Consider the following 22,177-nt stretch of genomic DNA (forward strand, 5'->3'; position numbering starts at 1 on the left):
CAGGCCAAGGCTGATGCAGGTTCATCTCTCCGGCCTGCGTGTCCTGCCGCAGACTCTCCCTACTCTTCTTCCGGTTCCACGTAGAGTAGCCGCCACTGTCCCTTTCTCACTTCCAGCTGACACCGACGCTGTTCCTTCTTCCCTTCCGGCCCCGCGCGGGCCTCCACTGCCGCGGCTGCTGCTGCTTCCTGGTCCCCGTGCCTCGTTCTGTAGGGCAAATGCAGGATTCTGCCGTTTGGGCACCTTCTAAGGAGATAAGGATACGAACCTGGGAACCATCACCGGGCAGCTCAAAATTTACAATGCTGACTTCAGGATGATGCAGGAGAGAGAGGACCGGGCAGCAGGCATTACACCCCCTAAAAAAAAAAAATTCAGAAAATAACATTTGGTGCATTCACATTGTAAATGCTGAGTGCAGAAGATAAGAGCTGCCATTGGTAGAGTTGAATGACTTGGTTATTACACACATACAAAATAAAAATCAATTGCTTAGAATAGATTATATATAAGAACATAAGAAATTGCCATACTGGGTCAGACCAAGGGTCCATCAAGCCCAGCATCCTGTTTCCAACAGAGGCCAATCCAGGCCACAAGAACCTGGCAAGTACCCAAACACTAAGAAGAACCCATGCTACTGATGCAATTAATAGCAGTGGCTATTCCCTAAGTAAACTTGATTAACAGCATTTAATGGACTTCTCCTCCAAGAACCTATCCAATCCTTTTTTAAACCCAGCTATGCTAACTGCACTAACCACATCCTCTGGCAACAAATTCCAGAGTTTAATTGTGCGTTGAGTGAAAAAGAACTTTCTCCAATTAGTTTTAAATGTGCCCCATGCTAACTTCATGGAGTGCCCCCTAGTCTTTCTACTATCCGAAAGAGTAAATAACCGAGTCACATAGTCCAATAAATTTCTGTCTTTCTCATATTCTCTCTTCTCCAGACTCCTTTTCCTGGTTTTCCTTTGATTTTTATCTGTTTGGCTGTGTCTTTCTCCCTCACCGTCTGGTTCTTCTACACCTCTCTCTCCCCCTCTCTCACTTCATTTCATTCTTTTCTACCTCTTACCTCTCTGCCCCCCCCCCCCATCACCACTGCTTCACTTCTCTCTCTCTCTCTCCCGTCTTTCATATTTGTCTCTCTCCTCCTTGCTTTCTCCATCTCTCCCATTCCTCCTCAGTCTCTCTCTCTCTCTCTCTCTCATGTGCCATCTCTTAATTTCCCATCCTCCCCTTCTTTCACTTTCACCATCCCCTGCGAGCCCTCTTTCCTGGCTTTCGACCTAATACAAACCTTCTATAGTCCCTGTCTTTCTCAATTACACGCAGCCCCCCTCCCCCCCCTTACCCCCTCCTGCTTTCAATCTTTCCTCACTCCTCCAAGCTCCCTCCGGAACCTCCGCTTCCGTTCCTCTCTCCCTACGGCAGCGGCTGCTTCCGCTGTTTTGTCTCTCAGTTTAGTGCTCTTGATTTCCCGCGCGGTCTGTGAGGAAAACCTGCCCCGTCTGTGCCAGCCTCGCACTGTTTCCAAGCCGGGCGTGATTGGCTCTTGTCGTTGGTTTTGGAATCCTTGCAGTCGGAGGATTTCCCCAAACCTGGAATATCAGGGATCCCAGTGCGGGTTGCGGCCCTGGGTAAAAGCTGGGCTGGCTTAACGTCCTTCCTCCCACCCAGGCTGTACAGGGAGAGAGCGAGAACTGCTTGCTGTGTTTTTTTTCAGGCTTTTTAGGTATCCGAAGCTGACTTTTTTTTTTTTTTTTCCTCCGGGCTTGCTGGGTGGGAAAGATTTGAGAAGGAAGCTGAGCCTCAGATTGCAGTATCTGAGAGGTAGGAGGGGGGGGAGTGCTGCTTGCCTGGAAGAGGAACAGGAGTTGAAAGAGAAAAAAAAAAATGGCCTGTTCTCTTTTTAAACCTTGATGAGCGGCCAGAGTCAGAGCCCGCCCACAATTTGGTTTCCGGGTGGAGCCTAAATCTGTGGCCCCCATAGCCAAGGATGGTCTCTGTGAGGGCTGGGCTACGTGTGGGGCAGAGGGGGAGGGAATGACAATTGAGGATAACCCTGGCTAATCAATGCTTACAGCACTGTAGGCCCGGTTGATGCCGAGTCTGAAAGAGTCTCAAGTCCAAAGAAGCAAGAGGACACTGCTGGGCCAAATTAAAAAAAAAAAACAAAAACACTTTATAGTATTACATTGACAGCATTACATGCCCTGTTTTTCCATTGGACTTGTGTTCTCTTTCTGCTGGGTCCTTGTTTATTACAGCTTCTGACCGGGTTATGATTGCAAGCGGTTGAGGGCCACCAGTTTAAGGCGTTGACCCCGTTCCGGTAGCGTATGGTCCCCGCCAGCCTGTGCGGTGCTCTTGTGATGTCAGCATATTGGGAGGGGGGGGTTGGCAGCCTCCGGTCCTGTGGTGGGCGGTAGGGGCTTTTATTTATTTATTTATTTGACGTGTTTTGTGTACAGTCATTCGGTTTCGCCATCGGAACAGTTTACAGTAATCTTAAAGAAAGGTAGATGACCATCATCACAACAGAGTTTCGGGGTTTGCGTGTTCGTTATTACCTACAACATGTTCTATTAAGGCGTAGAAAAGGTTTGTGAGTAGGGTAGGAAGGAAGGGTGTATGGTTTGGGTGAGTTATTCATTTAGGTCGGTTCAAGGTATAATTGAGAGGTGGTTAGATATATGATGGGAGCTAATTTGCACAGAGTCTTAGGTATTCGATAGTTTGATGCTATTTTGTTGATCGAGGGATGGAGATTTCTTCTTGGTGTTGGGTTGCGTGGGTGTTTGGTAGTGAGGTTGATTTAGTGAGTTAGAGTAGGCTCTGGTGAACATCCAGGTTTTCAGCTCTTTTTTGAATGGTTGAGTTCTTATTTCGATAGGAATTGAGTTCCATAATGTGGGGCTGGCGATTGATATTGAACTTTTGGTGGCAGCCTCTTCTCCGTGCCGGCGCTCGCCACCCTCTGCCTCCTTGGCGGGGTTAGCAAACAGGAGTGATTGAAGTGGGGGTCGCTCTTAGGCGCACCTCCTTTTGCGAAGGCCCTGTTGGTCAGGAGATTCGCCTCTTTTCTCTGCTATTTCCCCCCTCCTCAAGGCAGCTGAGGGAGCCATTGCCAGGAATACAAGATTATTCTCCTTTTAAGTTTTTTTGGGTTTTTTTTTATGGCGCAGTCCTACCATCGCACCTGCATGGCAGCTAGCACTGGATGAAGCCAGCACTGTTTCTTTTTTTTTTTTTGGCAGTGCATATTGGAAGTTGTGAGTGCTAAAAGAGTTAGCTTTCCCCCAGCCTAGTGGAAACAGAAGCTCTAACTAATTCTCTGAGTGAGAGAGCAATCTTGCACTGGGCCCCGTATTTTGCCTTTTCCGGCCAGATGACTCCAGCCCTTGGCTCCATCCCGTTGCGTGTCGAGACTCAATGGTCACGCGTGCCTTAGAGAAAATCAAAACTCTCTTTAAGTCCCCTAACATCTGACGGGCCAAAACCAGGTCTCGCCATCCGGTAACCCTGCTTATCGATGTTAATAGGCCCACCGGTTTGGTAGCCTCTCCTCTCTGTTAGTAGCCATACTGTATCAAGTAGAATACAAAAATTCTGTAAACTCTGAACGACTCACGAGCAAACTCTAACAATCCGGTTTGTGTTTTCTTATGCCGTGGAAACTTTAAGCAACAGAAAAGCCCAAGATAATTTGGTGAGCTGTTTGTTAGCCGAAAACTTCGGCACGGTTTCCTAACTGCTTAACTGAGTGATTTGTGGGGGGGGGGTTTTTCCACGTGGGAATATTTCTTTCTGTTAGGCACAAGTGACATTCCTGCTTGAAATTGTGTTGAATAGAGTTACCCAAAGCCTACAGCAGGGATTCCATTATATAACACAGTATTTAGACGTGTGCTAATAAAACACTTGGCTCTTAATATTGCAGAGGTCAATTTTAACATTAGTTTTAGTTATTCTAAAATGTTAGCTTTGTAGACTGAAGAAATACCCACGGAATGCCATTGTACTTTTGCACTCTGCTATTTAACAAGGTAATTTGTATTACAAAAGCCGCTTTACAGCTGCAATTAAATGTAGCTATTGGCGTATAATACTTCTGTATTATTTTTTCTCTCTCTCATCTGACTTTTTCATTAGCAATTCAATGGGGAGAGGATGGCCGTCCATTTCACTTTCTCTTCTACACTGGCAAACAGTCGTATTACTCATTAATGCATGTAAGTACATTATGGTCGATGATAAAATAACGTTCCCTGGAAGCAAAGACCCCACAGGTCTCTCTCTCTCTCTCTCTCTCTCTCTCAAGCTTCTGAAGTTGCCCCAGCGATTTCATAATGGTCAATAATAATAAAAAAAAAAACAAAAACTCCCACAGTACAACTTGAATGTATTTTATGGAGTCGCAATATTAGTTCTTCCGTTTGGAGATTTTTTTTTTTTTTTTTTTAAATAGCATTTACATCATAATTGCCTTTTTAATTAACCGGTTTATTTTCTCATCCTGGTTTCAAGCCTGATTCTGAGCGCAGGGCGTGCTTTCCCCCCCCCCGTGTACACCTGGTTCAGCTCTGAGACACGGAGGCAACATTGAAAACGATGCAGGAGTTTCTAGTGGCTTAGAGCCCCACTGTACTGAGATACGGGAGCCGGGCCTCCCACGCGTATGAAAGCACGCAGATGACTTGGCCACCTGCGTCCCTTTTGAGCAAACAGCAGAAAGGCGTTCCGGGGACCAGAGTGAGAACTCGGGCACACATGCGTGTTTAGATTGTTAGAAAGCGCGTGCGTAGATTGAACGCGCACAAATGTAACGCTTTCCGAAGAGGAAACTGGTACGTGTCATCTGCCAGTTACCCAAGCATTTTCAAAGCAAACCGAATAGGCATCGTTTTATTTATTTATTTGCCTTTTTTTTTTTTTTATATATATATACCGACATTTTGTTTAGTAACCTCGCATCGGTTCACAATGAACAGAAACATTGCAGCTGTGCCAACTAGAGCGAACATGTGCAACAGTGCATTTTACTTTTGCAATGTTGGGTTAGCGTCTGCACACGCAAGTTACGTGCGGGCTTTAACACACACACACAGTTCTCAAATCGCCCTCCCGAATTGTAAACGTGCCGCTTAATCCGGAGCTGGCAGAAGCAGGGCCTTGTGAAGACGCTGGGATGCTTCTTGACAGCTTGGCCATCAGGTGCGCTCTCCCATTTTCAGCATTAAGTCTTTGTGAGATTTGATGGCGCTTCTTGCGGGATTTTTAAGTTAACAAGATATCACCACCCCCCTCTTTGAAGAAGCGGCTGGAGCAGGTGTCCCTCTTGCCGGGCCCTTGCTTGGCTCACTGTTAGCCATGTCTAACTCTGTATCCCTCTGTCTCTCTCTCTGACTCCATCTTTTCTGTGAGATCTTGTCCGATAAAGGTCCCTTATGCTCTGCCCCTCAGCTGGGTTGCTGTCCACTATGAGCCTTCGCATGTGGCTGTGAAAATTCTGTGATTTAAGAACATGCAAAACACATCTGAGAGAGATATATTTATTTATTTTTAAGGCTCCACTGTAGAAGAAAATATATTCAAGAATGTAGCAGAATATCACAAATAAATACAAAAATAATCATTCACTTGTGGTGCAGCTCCTCTTGTTTGTCTCCTCCCCTAGATATTGATACAAACAAGTTAGATTAATTTGCAGGACTTCTTACTCCCCCCCCCCCCCCCCCACCACACCCGCAATATATGGTTTCCAATTCTGTGCACGGTTTAATGTGCTTTGCAGAATTACTTGGTGTTTATTGTGCTCTCCAGACCCAAAGGACAAAATCATCCCCCTCCCCCACTTGTCAGCTACATTTATTTCTCTGCGAAGAAAAAAAAATCTTTTTTTTTTTTTCCCTTTTCATTCTTTTCTTTTTTTTTTTTTCCTTTTCTCTTGACCTTGGGCAAATGAGCTTCTTGCCCTGGCAGAAACGAAATGGATGATAAATGCAGAGTGGGGGAGGGGGGGGGGGGGAGAGGGCTTTGCTGAGTAATGGAGCTGCAGATCAGGCCTTTCCACAGAGGTTTTTCCTCCTGCACAGCCCGAGGCAGCCCAAGGACCGCCCCCCCGCTGTTCATTTAAATAGGTATGTCAAATCTGCCTCGAAACGCCGCCGGTTTGATCTGTGGTAATATTTGTGAAGGTTCCATATGGGCTCGAGCCCCCCGCGGTGCCGAGAAATAATGTACAACGCTTCATGGTGCAGACGCAGATTTTCTCTGAAAAGGTGGTGGGGGGGGGGGGGGGAAGCTGATGCGGTGCTGTGTTTTGTTTTTTTTTTAGCTGTCGGAGAGAGGATGATGGAGCTGACGCGCTTAGGCCTGTCAACTCGTTACACGGATGGGTTGCACGCAGCGAGGCTGCGGAGAATCTGTGCCTTTTAACTTTCCCACTTAATCACGGTTGTAGCATTGCCTTTAGACTGTATGCTACATTAATTCTCTTCCTGCCTTCTGCCTTTCATCCCAAGTTTCATGGAAGAAAGTAGAGCGTGCAGGTCTTGCAGAGGAGCCTTATCAAACAGCTGTCATCCAGCAAAAACCCCATTTGCATTTGTTTTGGCTGAAAACAGAGCAACCCAAGGGCAAGATGCGGTTTGTTTTTTTTTTTGCTGCATTCCATCATAATGAAGAAATTCCAAATTGTACCAGAAACAAAGCTTCCTCCTCCCATATTCAAATCCTTTTAAGAAGGTGCAAAGAGTAATTTCTGCTTATGCTGCCGTATCGTCCCTATACGGCCTTTTTTTTTTTTGCGAGGAAAATCCGGTCAACAAGCACAGATGTCACTATAGCAGGGCATTGATCACATGAGGTACTTGAATGTCCCTCGGATTTCAAAACCCGCCCATTAAATAAAGTTGTAAAGAATCCAGGCTCTTTCCTTGAGCTCGCCTGTGTTTTAACAATCCTCCATGGCGAGATGTCTTAAAAAAAAAAAAAAAATGCAGCTACTATCCCAAAAATAAAGGGATTTATTTCTACTAAAATTATTATTCTAGGTGAAATGCATGCTGGTAAGAAAAGAAGGTGACATCTTCACATCTGAAAACAAAATTATTTTTTTTTTTTTTGGTTTTTATTTATTTTATTTTTTTTAAATGCTGAAGATAGAAAAATATAATGAAGAGATGGTTCTTTGGCTTAGATGTCTTGTGTCAATCACTGCTGCTTTTGCTGACAACTGTCTCGCATTTGCTTAATTGCAGATGAGACAGCCAGTCACAGCACTGTCATTTGTTTAGATAACACTAATCAAAAATGTTAGGCTGTTCTGGGGGAAAAAAAAATACTTTCCCCATCTAATTTGCAATATCCTCTTTGTAACCAAATAAGAGAGAAACTTTAGAAGATGTCTTTTTTTTTTTTCTACTTTCCATTAATAATACTGATTTTTTTTTTCTTCCATTGAGCACATGTTTGAAATGTTCACATTTGTTAGATGAGAACCATCACATCACATCTTGACACAGTGGTCTAAGATGGTCAGGGTTTCTGTAATGCTAAGTCGTTGCACATAAGAACATAAGAAGTTGCCATACTGGGTGAGACCGCGGGTCCATCAAACCCAGCATCCTGTTTCCAACAGTGGCCAATCCAGGCTACAAGTAATGGCTGTGTTCCATTAAACCATATATATCTATATGTTCTTTAGAACAGTTCCCATGATTTTTCCTGGCACTGAAGACAGGCTCATTGGTCTGTAGTTTCCTGGATCACCCCAGAGCCCTTTTTAAATATTGGGGTTTCTTAGCGTTTAGACAGGTGGATCCAGAACAAGTGGGTTTTGACCCTCTACCAGCAGATGGAGATGGAGCAAAGCTGACATCACAGTACATATATACCCCTGCAGTGACAGCCAGCCAGTATTCTCCATCTCTAGCAGATGGTGGACGCGCATCTCCCTACTGGGGATTGCTTACATATTTTATAAAAAGGAGAAAAGAGAGAAAATTAATTTGCCCCGCTCTCTGTGACTGTGCCATCTCCCCACGCAGCTGGAGACTGATCCCATACTCAGCCAGGATGGGCTGAGCTCAGGTAAAAGAAAATAAAAAAAGAAAGTGGAACAGAGAAGGAGTTTTAGTAGTGATTCCTCCTTCTTCCAGTCTCCATGCTCAGCGAACCAATCTAACGTTTGTTCCCACTTCCGGGGGAGCTCGGGGGATGTGGGCATGTTGAGCAGCTTTTTTGGCTCCGCTCCTAGGATTATTTCTGTTTGCTGCATAGTGGGCTGCAGCAGTGTTTTTGAGCATTATTTCCTGCGCATTAGGCTGTCCTCTTCAGGCCCATCAGTTTGTGCGAGTGCAGCTGGCTGGGTGTCCTGTTGTGCATCCAGTATTTGCGTGCCTAGTTGGGCACCTGGTTGGACATCTAGTTGATAGGGACATCGTTTTGAGGTATGTACTTCCCTATACGCACAATCCGGCCTTACGGGCACTCAGCTTTTGAGGCTCATCAACACATAGGCTTCTACGCTTACATTTTGGATGCCTATATTTTTGCAGTATGAATACAGCTGGACGCACACCTTTCAGTCGTCTGTTAGAGCGTACAGTCAGACTGATGGCGTCTAAAACAAAAAAACCTAAGCACCTTACCCTCTGTGCCGCTTGTCATATTCGGGCAGCTGAGCCGGGTGTTTCCTCTAACTCGTGTCAGCACTGCTTGGAAGTTTAGGGGGAATTACCTTCGTCTGATTTCACTAAGCCCAGTTCTTCCCAGCCTGATGCCGGTCTAGGTAGAGACATGTCAGAAGGTTCGCCTTACCTTGGAGCTCCTCTAACTAATTCATCAGTGGGGGAAGGTTCAGTGGGCACAGGACAGGTGCCTCCTGGTTTTGGCATGGATCCTTATGCCTTTTCTTCGGTGGAATTTTTTCAAGGATTACGGTCTTTCCTTCAGGCACAGTCCTCAAGCCCGACCAATCTTGCCAGGTCAGAGGTGCAGGTGGTGAACTCCCGCCCGATTGATACTGCAGGTAAGCACCAGAGTACATCTAGTTCAGTGGCTGGTCTTCCCAATAGGGATTGCAATGATGATGAAGCCGATCCTTAGACCCTGGAGGATGGGGAAATTTCTCCGGAATTGGAGCCATATAGAACTATGCTGCGATTCTTTCATAGAAATGAGTTACTGGTTCTGATTTCCCAGACATTAAAGATGCTGGGGGTATCTGGAGCTGAATCCATATCTGCGCCAAAGAAAGATCCCATTTTGACTTCTTTGCGTAAAGCCTCATGTTCTTTCCCTATTATAGAGGCATTCAAGAATTGATTGATCTTGAGTGAGGCGCCCCGGAAGCTAATTTAAAAGGGGAAAGAAACGTGGAAGGCCTGTACCCCCTGGATCCAGCTGTGAGAGAACAATTATGTTTTCCAAAAGTGGATGTGCTTATATGTGCCGTCACCAAAGCAGACTATTCCTGTAGATGGAGGAGCGGTCTTTAAGATTGCTTATGATAGGAGAATTGAGGCCATCCTTAAGCAAGCATTTGAAGTAGTGGCAATGACTTTGCAGATAGGTTTTTGTTCCCTGGTGGCTTGCTCTTGTTTGCTTCTCTCCCAGGAGGTCGATGACTATGGGGGTGAACTCCAGGACAGTTATGGAACCAGCTGCTTCCTTCGTGGCAGATGCGGGCTGTGATTTGGTCTACACTTCAGCCAGAGGGATGGCTGCGGTAGTACTGGCCAGGCATCAATTATGTCTGAGAGATTGGTCAGCTAATATGACCTCCAAGCTAACCTCACCAGATTGCCCTTTAAAGGCTTGCTTTGATTTGGGAGCGAGTTGGAGAAACTGGCCAGTAAGTGGGGTGAATCACTGGTTTCTCATTTGCCAAAGGGTCATGCTAGAGAATCCAAGCGTTTTTGACCCTATGGAGGAGCGACCTTTCAAAGGACTCTACCCTTCAGTAGGTCTTTTTCCTTTCATCCCAGACAACCCAGAAGAGGTGCAGGCTTGGGTAGTGGAACCTCCCGAGCCTCCCAATGAAGGTTTGCCGACCCACTCCCTGGGAACAGGAGATAGAGGGATGCCTCTCTCTCTTTTATCAGAGGTGGGTCGAAATCACATCGTCTCAATGGGTACTGGAGGCAATATGAGAAGGATATGTGATGGTTTCTCAGTGTTCCTCGGGACTTGTTCATGGAATGCCACTCCCGCAGAAGAATCAGGCAGTGGAAGGGTACATTGGCAAGGCTTATCAGTCTGAGGGCTGTGGTTCCAGTGCTTCTCTGGAGCTGTCAGAGGTGTATCTTCACATCCCATCCGACTAGAACACTTTCTGTGATTCACAGTTCTGGGACGCCATTCTCAGTTTCGAGCGCTGCCCTTTGGTTTGGCCACTGCTCCCCGGACCTTTTCCAAGGTAATGGTTGTAGTTGCAGCAAAGTTAAGAAAGGATGGGATCGTAGTATACCCATATTTGGACCACTGACTGATTCAAGCCAAGTCGTTGGAAGAGAGCCACCTGGTGACTTGCAAGGTGATTTCCCTGTTGCAGGAGCTTGGTTGGGTGGTGATCCTAGCGAAGATCAGTCTTCAGCCCGCTCAGTCGTTGGAATACTTCGGAGTTCAGTTCAACGTGAAACGGGGCAAGGTTTGCCTGCCAGAAGCTCAAATTCGGAAGTTGCTGGCACAGCTTTGTCTTGTTGATGAACACTCTGCATCCTTCTTGCAAGTACTTGGCCTAATGGCGGCAACCATGGAAGTGATGCCATGGGTCAGGGTGCATATACATCCTCTTCAGCGCTCCCTGCTGTCTCGGTGGAACCCATAGTCTCAGGACTATTTGATTCAGCTCCACCTGCCGATGGAGGTCTCCTCCCAACTGCGGTGGTGGTTGCTGGCAGATCATCTAAGGAGGGGAGTTTCCCTAGCATCACCAGTGGCTAGTTACTGACAACAGATGTGAACCTCCTTGAGTGGGGAGCTCACTGTCAGGAACTGACAGCACAAGGGAGCTGGAATGCAGAAGTGTCTCTCTCTGGAAAAACAGCTGGAAGCCAGGGCAGTCTGGTTGGCATATTTGCAGTTCGGTGATAGGCTGCAGGGTCGATCGGTCCAGATAATGTCAGATAATGCAACAACTGTGGCTTACATCAATTGGCAGGGAGGAACCAAGATCCAATGAGTGTTGTAGGAAATAGATCAATTTATGGAGTGGACTGAAGTGCATGTCCAGATCTCTGCCTTGCATATAGCAAGAAAATACAAAGTAAGAGCAGGCTTTCTCAGCAAAGAGAGTCTGGACCCAGGAGAATGGGTATTGTCAGACAAGACGTTTCAGCTGATTCTGGATCGCTGGGATCTCCCATTTCTAGACCTGTTGGTAACTTCTCGAAATGCGAAAGTTCCATGATTCTTCAGTCGCAGGAGAGATCCAAAGTCATTGGGGATCGATGGCCTAGTGCAGAAGTGGCCGGAAGACAAGTTGCTGTATGCCTTTCCCCCAGTGTCCCCTGTTGGGCAGATTGATTCGAAAGATCAAGCACCACAGAGGGATGGTGCTCTTGGTTGCTCCGGATTGGCCAAGGACACAGTGGTATGCGGATCTGCGGCAGCTCCTGGTGGACTTGCCCCTTCGACTTCCGGGGCCCAGGAACCTTTTACAGCAGGGACCTGTTCTTCATGAAGATCCAACTCGATTTTGTCTTCCAGAATGGCCCTTGAAAGGGCTCGCCTGCAGAAATGTGGATACTTGGCAGCAGTGACTTCCACCTTGCTAAGAGTTAGAAAGTTCTCCACTGTATTGACCTATGTGCAGGTTTGGCAAGTGTTTGAGGCCTGGTGTGATGATCCAGGTGCTTTTCCTTGTTCGGCCAAAATCCCACTCATTTTGGAATTTTTGCAGGATGGCTTGAATAAAGGCTTGACCCTCGATTCCTTAAAGGTACGAGTAGCAGCTTTCACCTATTTCAGGGGTCAAGTGAATGGAAGTTCTTAGTTGGCTCATCCTGTTGTGGCCTGTTTCCTGGAAGGAGTGAAACATCTTCGTCCTCCTTTGCGGTTTCCAATGCCCTGCCCTTATAGAGTCTTAATTTGGTGTTGGATTTCTTGGCAGGCCCTACATACCCTGTCCTTGCGGTTACTGACCATGAACAGGGTTTTCTTGTGGCAATTTGTTCTGCGCGTAGGGTTTTTGAGCTGCAGGCCTTGTCTTGCCAGGAGCCATTCTTTCAGGTGATTCCAGGGGTGGTACAGCTGCATAGTGTTTCTTCTTTTTTACCGAAGGTGGTCACTGACTTTCACTTGAATCAGTCCATCTCCCTGCTGTCTCTGGACAGAGAGAGAGATGTAGAGGAGTATCATCCATTGCGATCCTTGGATGTCAAGAAACATATTGTCAGATATCTGGAGGTCACTAAGCCTTTAAGAAAGATGGATTGCCTGTTTGTCCTTCACGGCAGTACTAGGTAAGCCTCGCAGACTACCATAGCTCGCTGGATTAAGGTAGTCACGGCTGCATACATTGATGCTGGGAAGCCATTGCCTAGTCGGGTCACGGCTCATTCCACTAGGGCTCAGGCAGTGTCATGGGCGGAAGTGAAATTGTCTCTTGTCGACATTTGCCGGGCTATGACATGGTCCTCTTTACACACTTTTTCCAAGCATTATTGTCTGGAGGTGCAAGCCCAGGAGGACACAGCCTTTGGACGCACGGTTTTGACTGGACTGCGGGCAGCCTTCCACCCTTTTCAGGAGTAGCTTTTACATCCCACTTGTTCTGGATTCATCTGACTGGACGCTAAGAAATGAGAAATTACTACTTACCTGTTAATTTCCTTTTCTTTAGGACAGTCAGATGAATCCAGCTTCCCTCCCTTGGCTGCCAAATGATTGTAGTGTGGTCCTCTTACATGGCCATGTGGTACAGGGATTACTGGTAAGTGTTAGTCCATTCCCTAGACATGTGGGGTTACATTCTTGTTTGAGCTCAGTGTTGCCTGTTGGCCGAGTATTGAAATGGTTATCTGTTTCTAATCAAGTTTTGCTAGTCTGTCCATAGTTGCTTTTGAAGAGAATACTGGCAGGTTGATGTCACTGCAGGGGGGTATTTAAACTGTGACATCAGTTTGCTCAGTCTCCATCTGCTGGTAGAGGTGCATAACCCACTTGTTCTGGATTCATCTGACTGTCCTAAAGAAAAGGAAATTTATCATGTAATTTCTCAATCCATTTTAGAACCGTCCCACCCAATCCCAACACATGACAATGGGAAATCAAGATATCATGATCAACTAAATCAAAAGCACTTGATAGGTCAATAAGAATCAGCAATACTAAGCAAACCTTACCAAGGTGGTGGTGTACGGAATCCATCATGTCAACCTTGATAGTCTTTGTATTACATCCCATCCTAAACCCGGCCTGTTCCAAAGCCAACTTCCCATCCTCCTCTATAAAAAAAAAAAAAACCCTCAGATATCTGGGAATTTACCACCTTTTCTAAAACTCTCATTGCAAATGGAAGATTTGCAGCAGGTCTATAGTTAGAGCAGGTCCTATTGTCTACATCGTCATTCTTTAAAAGTGGGGCAATCAGTCTTTTTCAAGGTTTCTGGAACTTCACCTTATTTATTTATTAGCTTTTTTTATACCGATATTCGAGTGAACATCATATCTGTTTACATAAAACTTCGGAGAAATACAATGAAACAGGGAGGGGAGGAGAGGAGGCAGCGATGAAAGCCAAGTTCTGAGGAAGAGAAGTAAAGAAAAAAGGACAGAAAATAACAATTGAACAATAGCTAGTGGTAGAAGAACGGTTGTCCAAGGGCTAACAATAAGCACTATCTACAAATTTACAGCACGAAACAAACAATATACAAAATTAGCACTGAGTACAGTGTAGCAATATACAAAAACAAACGATATACAAAACTTAGCACTGTGTACAGAGTAGCAATATACAAAAACAAACAATATACAAAACTTAGCACTGTGTACAGAGTAGCCAGGAAATAGCACTCAAAGAAAGGCGGGGTAGCTTAAAAAGGGGGAGAGGAGTGGGATAGGGAGGAGTATTGAATGTGATGTTTACAGAATTGGTGAGCAGAGGTAGAGGGGAGGGGGAGGGGTAAGGAAGAATTAATCAAATTTCTCAATCCCTTCAGTGCCATATCTGGCAACAAGGGAATCGGGAATCGGCTTAGAGGCCTTACTTGTTTTTTTCACTAACTATTTGTCAACCAATGAACCTGGTTCAAACTCCAAAAACCCAGCCAACTCTCCAAAAGTAGCCCCCATCCTTATAAATGTTGACTTCCTCGTGCCTGGGTAAAATTACCTGATGAATTTCTTCCTTCAGTCCAACTGGGTTCTTCTCAGGTTTATTCAAAATAAGAGTTCCTGAGTTTAAGCACCACCTTCTCAAAAAACAAACAAAGGGTGTCGGAGTCAGGAAGATCATCCTAGATCAGATTCCTTTTATTATCACTACGAAGCGTAGAATCATCTAATTTAAAAATTACTTTAGGGTCCTGATTTTCTTCCACAATAGTTTCTAAGTAATATTTCTTCTTCGCCTGGGACACTTTATTAAAATAATCTACGGTTGCAGCCCTCCAACACTTTCTATCCTTGGCTTTAATACTCTTAATCCATCATTGCTGTAGGCGGCCCAATGCTCTTTTGGATTCTTGGAGTTGAGGGAATACCAAGGGGCAGAACATCTGCAACTGTTGTCCTTTTTTTCTCGCTCTATTTTTGGAATCGGCTTATTCCATTCCTTTCTCTAAAACTGAATACCAATTCTCCTACCCAATAATTTACGATTACTGACTGAATTTTCCCAATTATTCTTTATTGAAGAAATCACTATATCTACAAGGCCGGAGACCTTTGAAACCTAACTGGTTCTATTCAAAATGGCGACCTAGTTAAAAATAATCTAAAGGGAGCTTTATATCCCATCCCCTGAATTCATGTTATGTATGTTCAAGCTACCTGAATTGTCTTTTATGTACTTTATGCTTTTTAATGTTCTGAGTGACTTGCAAAGTCTGTGATTTGATAATTGAAATGATCTCTTTAAATGGGGGCATGTACTGATGAGTATCATGCAGTTTAACTGGAATTGCATTTGACACTGTGGAACATAGACATTGGTAGCACATATGCTTCACATAAGTCTGTTGAATATTTTGTTATCTACTAGATAAGGGAGCCCTGACCGACGTGCCGCAAATGCGCAGTAGAGAGCAGCTCTACCACGCATGCGCGGACGAGCACGTCGGCCAGAGTGCCCGGAAAAAAAAAAATGGCGCTGGGTCGCTAGGAGCAGGAGCAGCAGCGGCAGGACGCACGAGCGAGGGAGGGAGGGAGGGACAACCCCCCGTTATCGGTTGTGGATGAGCTGAAAGGGGAGGAGAATGAGAGAAGGGGAGGGAGGAGAGAGTGAGGAGAGGGGGAGGGAGGAGAGAGTGAGCTGAGGGGAGGGAGGGGAGGGGGAAGGTGAGAGGGAGGGAGCATAGAGGGGGGAAGGTGAGAGGGAGGAGAGAGTGAGGTGAGGGGAGGGGGGAGGGAGACTAGAGGGAGGGAGGGAGAATGAGGGGGAGGGAGTGGGAAGGAAATGGACCCGAAATTTTTTTTTTTTAAATGTAGCCTGTTGTTATGGGCTTAACGTCTAGTTCGTATATAGAGAGAGAGAGAGAAGAGAGAAGTGTGTGTGTTTGGGTAACAACCCACTCCTGTTTTTATTGCAATTTTAGGATACATATAGGAAATTCTTAGACATTCAAAAACATGAAGATCATATGAGAGCCCAAGATGTATCCTCTGACAACACAGCGCAAATGTAAGTTCCCTTCTTAAACTGTTACTTGTAACTTGCATAGGATAGACTGAAAACTGACCAGCAGGATGATCAGCTGCACAAGTGGGTGGTGTGATCCGATGGCATTAACAGAGGAAAATCCCTCTCTTTGAAAGCTTTAGAAAAGCCTAGAAAGCGTTCCTGAGCAGCTGCCACCATCCAAGCCGCCTCTGGTATTTTTCATCCACTTAGGTAATCTGATTAACCTGTTAGCTCTACTTTTTGGCATTTTCGCTGGGTTTTTTTTTTCGGTTTTTTCTTTAAAAATGCCGCCTTTTTTGCTGCAGGTTGCCCTGGTAGTCTCACCAGTTAGGTTCTTTTTGGCAGTTCTTAAATCTTTATTTTTTCTTTTTCATACTCTCTACTGCTCTGGACACCTTTTCTTCAGCTCAGCTGAGCATTAGTGGCTCTGTGCCTGCCTCATTTTCTGGCAAAATTGTTTTATTTTTGCCCCCCCCCCCCCCAGTTGTAATCAAAAGACGCCCCCAATGGACTATCATAAAGATTGCATCTGGTGTTTGGGGCTTGACCGGTGACATCCCTGGTTGCACTATCTGTGCTAAGGTTCCTCTCCTTCGTTGGGCTGTCTTGTTTTTGTAGGTCATGTTTAAAGTGGCTTATTGGTCTTTTAGCCAACTAAATGTTTTAAATTCACTGTTATCTTTTGAGTGTGTTTATATGGAACCCTCTTTGAAGCATGGATAAGGGAGGGAATAAATCTTTTAAAATAAAGATATTGCCCAGGGCCATCAGGATCCCAAGATTAAAATAACTTGGCATCTTCGATTCAGCATTGGAGCATGGCACCAAAACTCGTCTGCTGGCTTTCCATCTGTGACAAAGGGGGGGTGCTCTGACGTTCAAAGCTGAGGCCTAAGAAGAGCAGGGAGCTTTCCCCACTCTGAGGACAGCCTTGAAGGGTTACGGTGCCGAGCGTCATGTGGAGGCATGGGAGCAGGGGCACAATTTCCCCCCCCCCCCCAATGCCCAAGATTAAGAGCTTGGAAATAGGAACAGCAGCCTTACCTACTCCATAGCAGCTACAGCTGGAAGTGACTCTGGTCTCTCCGCATCGGTGTCCAAACTGCAACTTTCTCCAGAGGTTTATGCCACAACTGTTGCTTTCCCTTCTAGTTACCCAGGAAGACGTTGCCTTGCTTGTGGTCTCCCTTGTGTTGGCATCGGCAGTCTTATTAGATTTATATCACGTCCTTCCGAGAACACCCAGGCTGGCTCCATAGTCTTTGATCGGGTGCTGGACCAGAAGATCCTTAGGCTCTTTCTCTTTGGCACTTCAACTGAACTGGGATGTTTGTGGTGCCGCTAGAACCAGTTGTTGAGACCCATGCCTTTGCACTGAGAGTCCAGGATCCCCCTTGATCCTAGCTTTTGCTAAATATGGGGTACTCCTCTTGATATGCAGCAGAATGACATTTCCTGCACCACTGAACGAGTGGCTTCAGCAACTTGGGTGGCTCACCAGGCTTTGATGCCATTGCCGTCTGCACATGCCTTAGGCCAGTCTGCATCGGAGAGAGAAGACTTTCCCATTGCTAATCAGTGCTCGATTCCTAGGCCAATGCAATCTTGGGAGAAGCTCATCAGGGGGGAGAATGCTACCTCAGAGTCTTTTATTATATCTGAGTTTCAGGAGTCCTGGGATCTATCTTGTAGGTCTCAGGATTTTGGTTCCAAACAGGAGGGCTCTACAGGCCTCTCATTGGATCCCTCTAGGCCTCAGGCCAGGCGTAGATCTCCACTGAGGTTCTCTTATCCTGCTTTTGTCCAGGTGATGGCTATGGTCACCCATTTAAGTTGCAAACAGAGGAGAGAACCCAGGGCACCTATGTATGTCTCCCTAAATATATGGATACCCCCAAAGAAACTAGTTACATATACAAAATGGCAAAACAATATAATAAACAAATGATAAACCCAAATAAGTAATAAACTGAAACTTCTAGTACAAGATAATACACCGGCTTGCAGAATATCAATATAATATATATTTCTGTACCCTGTGTGTCTGAATGTGTGGTCCTTTGTGATCTAACTCTAATTGCATGGTTAATTAAGGAGAGATTATATGATGTTTTTATACAGAAACCTGATTGGCAGCAGATGGTTGATTAAGGAGGAACTGGAAGAGATGTTAGTTGAAGAACTGTCAGATCAAGATGTGAGTAATTAATCTGTTTAATTTTAAAGGAACCCGTATCAGCGTAAGATGCCTGAAATCTTAACATTTTAGTTACTGAAGACGAAAATTCTCGAGGAGCAGGTGGCTTTTAAAATTTGGGTTCATTTTAATGAAATCTTAAAATGTGACTGCAGTTTAAAAAAAAAAAAAAAAAACAAAAACCTTCTCGACTGTAGGTTTCTGTTTAAATCTGTGAGGTGCAGGCTATTAAGCTCCTGCCTAGCCAGGGCTACTTGTGTTTCTGAATTTGGTTTAGGAGAGAGAAGTCTAAATGTAAATTTCAAAGTACGATTTAGAGTGCTTTTTTTTTCAGTTTAAACCACTTTTTCACCCAAAAATTCCTGGATTTTTCCCTAAGATGATGACAGTTGGTTTAAACCAATATTCGCCCAATTTTAGGCCGATTTAAAAAAAAAATGTCCCCGCCCTCCCCCCTCCCCCCCCCGAGTTGTAGATGCAGCGGATGTCGCTGTGGCCAAAGTGCCTGATCTCTGCTGCTCGCGAATGCATTTGGCGCAGGCCCTGTCCCCTGGCCCTGCACAGAAGCAGAGGTAGCAGCCTGGAGCCTATAAACCACCGCAGGGAAAGAGGGAAAGGACCGGAGCCACCGCTGGTAAAGGACGAATGCAACACGGAAGGGGGCGCGAGGAGTGAAGGAAATTCTGGGCTGGAGGTGGGGAGGAGAAGGGACCGGGCTAGGCAGGAGATCGGGGGAGGGGAGGGGGGTGCTGCCGGGTAGGCAGAATCTGTCCTGCCTTCTGTCCGCCAAAATAAACTGATATTTAACCGGAAACTGATTTTCTTCTGTTTTGGGGTTTTGGTTTTTTTGGGGGTTTTTTGTTCTTTTCATTAATAAACCCTGATCAATTCCTGAGAAAAATAAAGAACAAAAACCGAAAACGAAGGCGCCCCCTAGGCGTGATCCGTACTTTCTTGTGAAATTTCCAGGGGCCGTTCTATTAACCTTGGGCGTTAAAAGCTGCAGAATTTAAAAATAGGTTTGAATACAGATGTTTCTTATATACCATTAAGGTTAATGTAGAAGAATCTTTCAAATGTTGTCTTTTTTGTTTGTTTGGGTTTTTTTTTGGAGGTGGGGAAGAGGGGGTTACTCCGCCCCGCTGCTGTTGCTGCTCATTCGAACCTTGCTTCAGCTAGGGCTGTGATGCCACGGCCCTTCTTTTACAGCCACGTGGTCTGTTTTATTTGTGGGTTTCTTTTTTTATTATGGTTATGCTCTCTTCCTTCCCACACCTCCCCTTCCCCTATGACCCCCTCCCCCTCCTTTCCAAGGGATGTCCTGCGGCTCCCTCTGGAACCTGGCCCGAGGGTACTCTGAGCCAGCCAGCGAGCCCCGCCCCCGGTCGGAAATGACTCCCTTCCAGGGCTGCAGTCCACGGCTTCCTCAGCTCCCATCAGGAGCTGGCCCTGGAAATCAGACCCAGGTCTCCTTGTCGACAGCACACACAGTTTGTTTTTCGGCGAATTGTTTCGCACCTCAGCCCTGTTGTAAAGGCTTTTTCTGCCACATAGTCCTAATTAAGGCTTTCTGGGCATCCGTGTAGGTGGTCCTACAGAAGGGTCTCCTTGAGGGCCCCTAACCGATCGGGTTTTCAAGATAACCCTAATGAACGAGTTGCATACACACTGTATCAGTTGTATGCTAATCTGTCTCGTGCATATTACATAAGAACATGCCATACTGGGTCAGACCAAGGGTCCATCAAGCCCAGCATCCTGTTTCCAAAAGTGGCCAATCCAGGCCATAAGAACCTGGCAAGTACCCAAACACTAAGTCTAGTCCATGTTACCGTTGCTAATAATAGCCATGGTTATCTAAGTCAACTCAATTAATAGCAGTTAATGGACTTCTCCTCCAAGAACTTATTCAATCCTTTTTTAAACACAGCTACACTAACTGCACTAACCACATCCTCTGGCAACAAATTCCAGAGTTTAATTGTGCGTTGAGTGAAAAAGAACTTTCTCCGATTAGTTTTAAATGTGCCACATGCTAACTTCATGGAGTGCCCCCTAGTCTTTCTACTATCCGAAAGAGTAAATAACCGATTCACATTTACCTGTTCTAGACCTCTCGTGATTTTAAAGACCTAAGAACATAAGAAAATGCCATACTGGGTCAAACCAAGGGTCCATCAAGCCCAGTATCCTGTTTCCAACAGTGGCCAATCCAGGCCATAAGAACCTGTCTCTATCATATCCCCCCTCAGCCATCTCTTCTCCAAGCTGAAAAGTCCTAACCTCTAGTCTTTCCTCATAGGGGAGCTGTTCCATTCCCCTTATCATTTTGGTAGCCCTTCTCTGTACCTTCTCCATCGCAATTATATCTTTTTTGAGATGCGGCGATCAGAACTGTACACAGTATTCAAGGTGCGGTCTCACCATGGAGCAATACAGAGGCATTATGACATTTTCCGTTTTATTCATCATTCCCTTTCTAATAATTCCCAACATTCTGTTTGCTTTTTTGATTGCCGCAGCACACTGAACCGACGATTTAAATCTGTTATCCACTATGAAGCCTAGATCTCTTGGGTAGTAGCACCTAATATGGAACCTAACATTGTGTAACAGTAGCATGGGTTATTTTTCCCTATATGCATCACCTTGCACTTATCCACATTAAATTTCATCTGCCATTTGGATGCCCAATTTTCCAGTCTCACAAGATCTTCCTGCAATTTATCACAATCTGCTTGTGATTTAACTACTCTGAACAATTTTGTATCATCTGCAAATTTGATTACCTCACTCGTATTTCTTTCCAGATCATTTATAAATATATTGAAAAGTAAGGGTCCCAATACAGATCCCTGAGGCACTCCACTCCCCACCCTTCCACTGAGAAAATTGTCCATTTAATCCTACTCTCTGTTTCCTGTCTTTTACCCAGTTTGCAATCCACGAAAGGACATCGCCACCTATCCCTTGACTTTTTACTTTTCCTAGAAGCCTCTCATGAGGAACTTTGTCAAATGCCTTATGAAAATCCAAGTACACTACATCTACCGGTTCACCTTTATCTACATGTTTATTAACTCCTTCAAAAAAGTGAAGCAGATGTGTGAGGCAAGACTTGCCCTGGGTAAAGCCATGCTGACTTTGTTCCATTAAACCATGTCTTTCTATATGTTCTGTGATTTTGATGTTTAGAACACTTTCCACTATTTTTCCTGGCACTGAAGTCAGGCTAACCGGTCTGTAGATTCCCGGATCGCCCCGGAGCCCTTTTTAAATATTGGGGATACATTTGCTATCCTCCAGTCTTCAGCTCCAATGGATGATTTTAATGATAGGTTACAAATTTTTACTAATAGGTCTGAAATTTCATTTTTTAGTTCCTTCAGAACTCTGGGGTGTATACCATCCGGTCCAAGTGATTTACTACTCTTCAGTTTGTCAATCAGGTCTACCATATCTTCTAGGTTCACCGTGATTTGATTCAGTCCATCTGAATCATTACCCACGAAAACCTTCTCCAGTACGGGTACCTCCCCAGCCTCCTCTTCACTAAACACCGAAGCAAAGAAATCATTTAATCTTTCCACGATGGCCTTATCTTCTCTAAGTGCCCCTTTAACCCCTCTATCATCTTAACGGTCCAACTGACTCCCTCACAGGCTTTCTGCTTCGGAAATATTTTAAAAAGTTTTTACTGTGAGTTTTTGCCTCTACGGCCAACTCCTTTTCAAATTCTCTCTTAGCCTGTCTTATCAATGTCTTACATTTAACTTGCCAACGTTTATGCATTATCCTATTTTCTTCTGTTGGATCCTTCTTCCAATTTTTGAATGAAGATCTTTTGGCTAAAATAGCTTCTTTCAGCTCCCCTTTTAACCATGCCGGTAATCGTTTTGCCTTCTTTCCACCTTTCTTAATGTGTGGAATACATCTGGACTGTGCTTCTAGAATGGTATTTTTTAACAATGACCATGCCTCTTGCACATTTTTTACTTTTGTAGCTGCTCCTTTCAGTTTTTTTCTAACAATTTTTCTCATCTTATCAAAGTTTCCCTTTTGAAAGTTTAGCACGAGAGCCTTGGATTTGCACACTGTTCCTTTTCCAGTCATTAAATCAA

The 22,177-nt window shown here is 45.1% G+C and overlaps 1 protein-coding gene across 3 annotated transcripts in view; it reads left to right on the forward strand.

The window, feature by feature from the left end:
* Window positions 1–22,177, forward strand: part of MRPS9 (mitochondrial ribosomal protein S9) — an 81,025-nt gene that overhangs the window by 45,074 nt on the left and 13,774 nt on the right. For 2 of the 3 annotated variants that reach the window (XM_029604843.1, XM_029604844.1), the window contains exons 5-7: window positions 4,159–4,238; window positions 15,774–15,859; window positions 17,981–18,056. In XM_029604843.1, coding sequence (XP_029460703.1) covers window positions 4,159–4,238; window positions 15,774–15,859; window positions 17,981–18,056 — 242 coding nt within the window. The remainder of the gene's footprint in view (window positions 1–4,158; window positions 4,239–15,773; window positions 15,860–17,980; window positions 18,057–22,177) is intronic. The other variant, XM_029604845.1, reaches the window with a different exon arrangement.

Source organism: Rhinatrema bivittatum, chromosome 5, assembly GCF_901001135.1.
Source record: "Rhinatrema bivittatum chromosome 5, aRhiBiv1.1, whole genome shotgun sequence".
Taxonomy (NCBI): Eukaryota; Metazoa; Chordata; class Amphibia; order Gymnophiona; family Rhinatrematidae; genus Rhinatrema; species Rhinatrema bivittatum.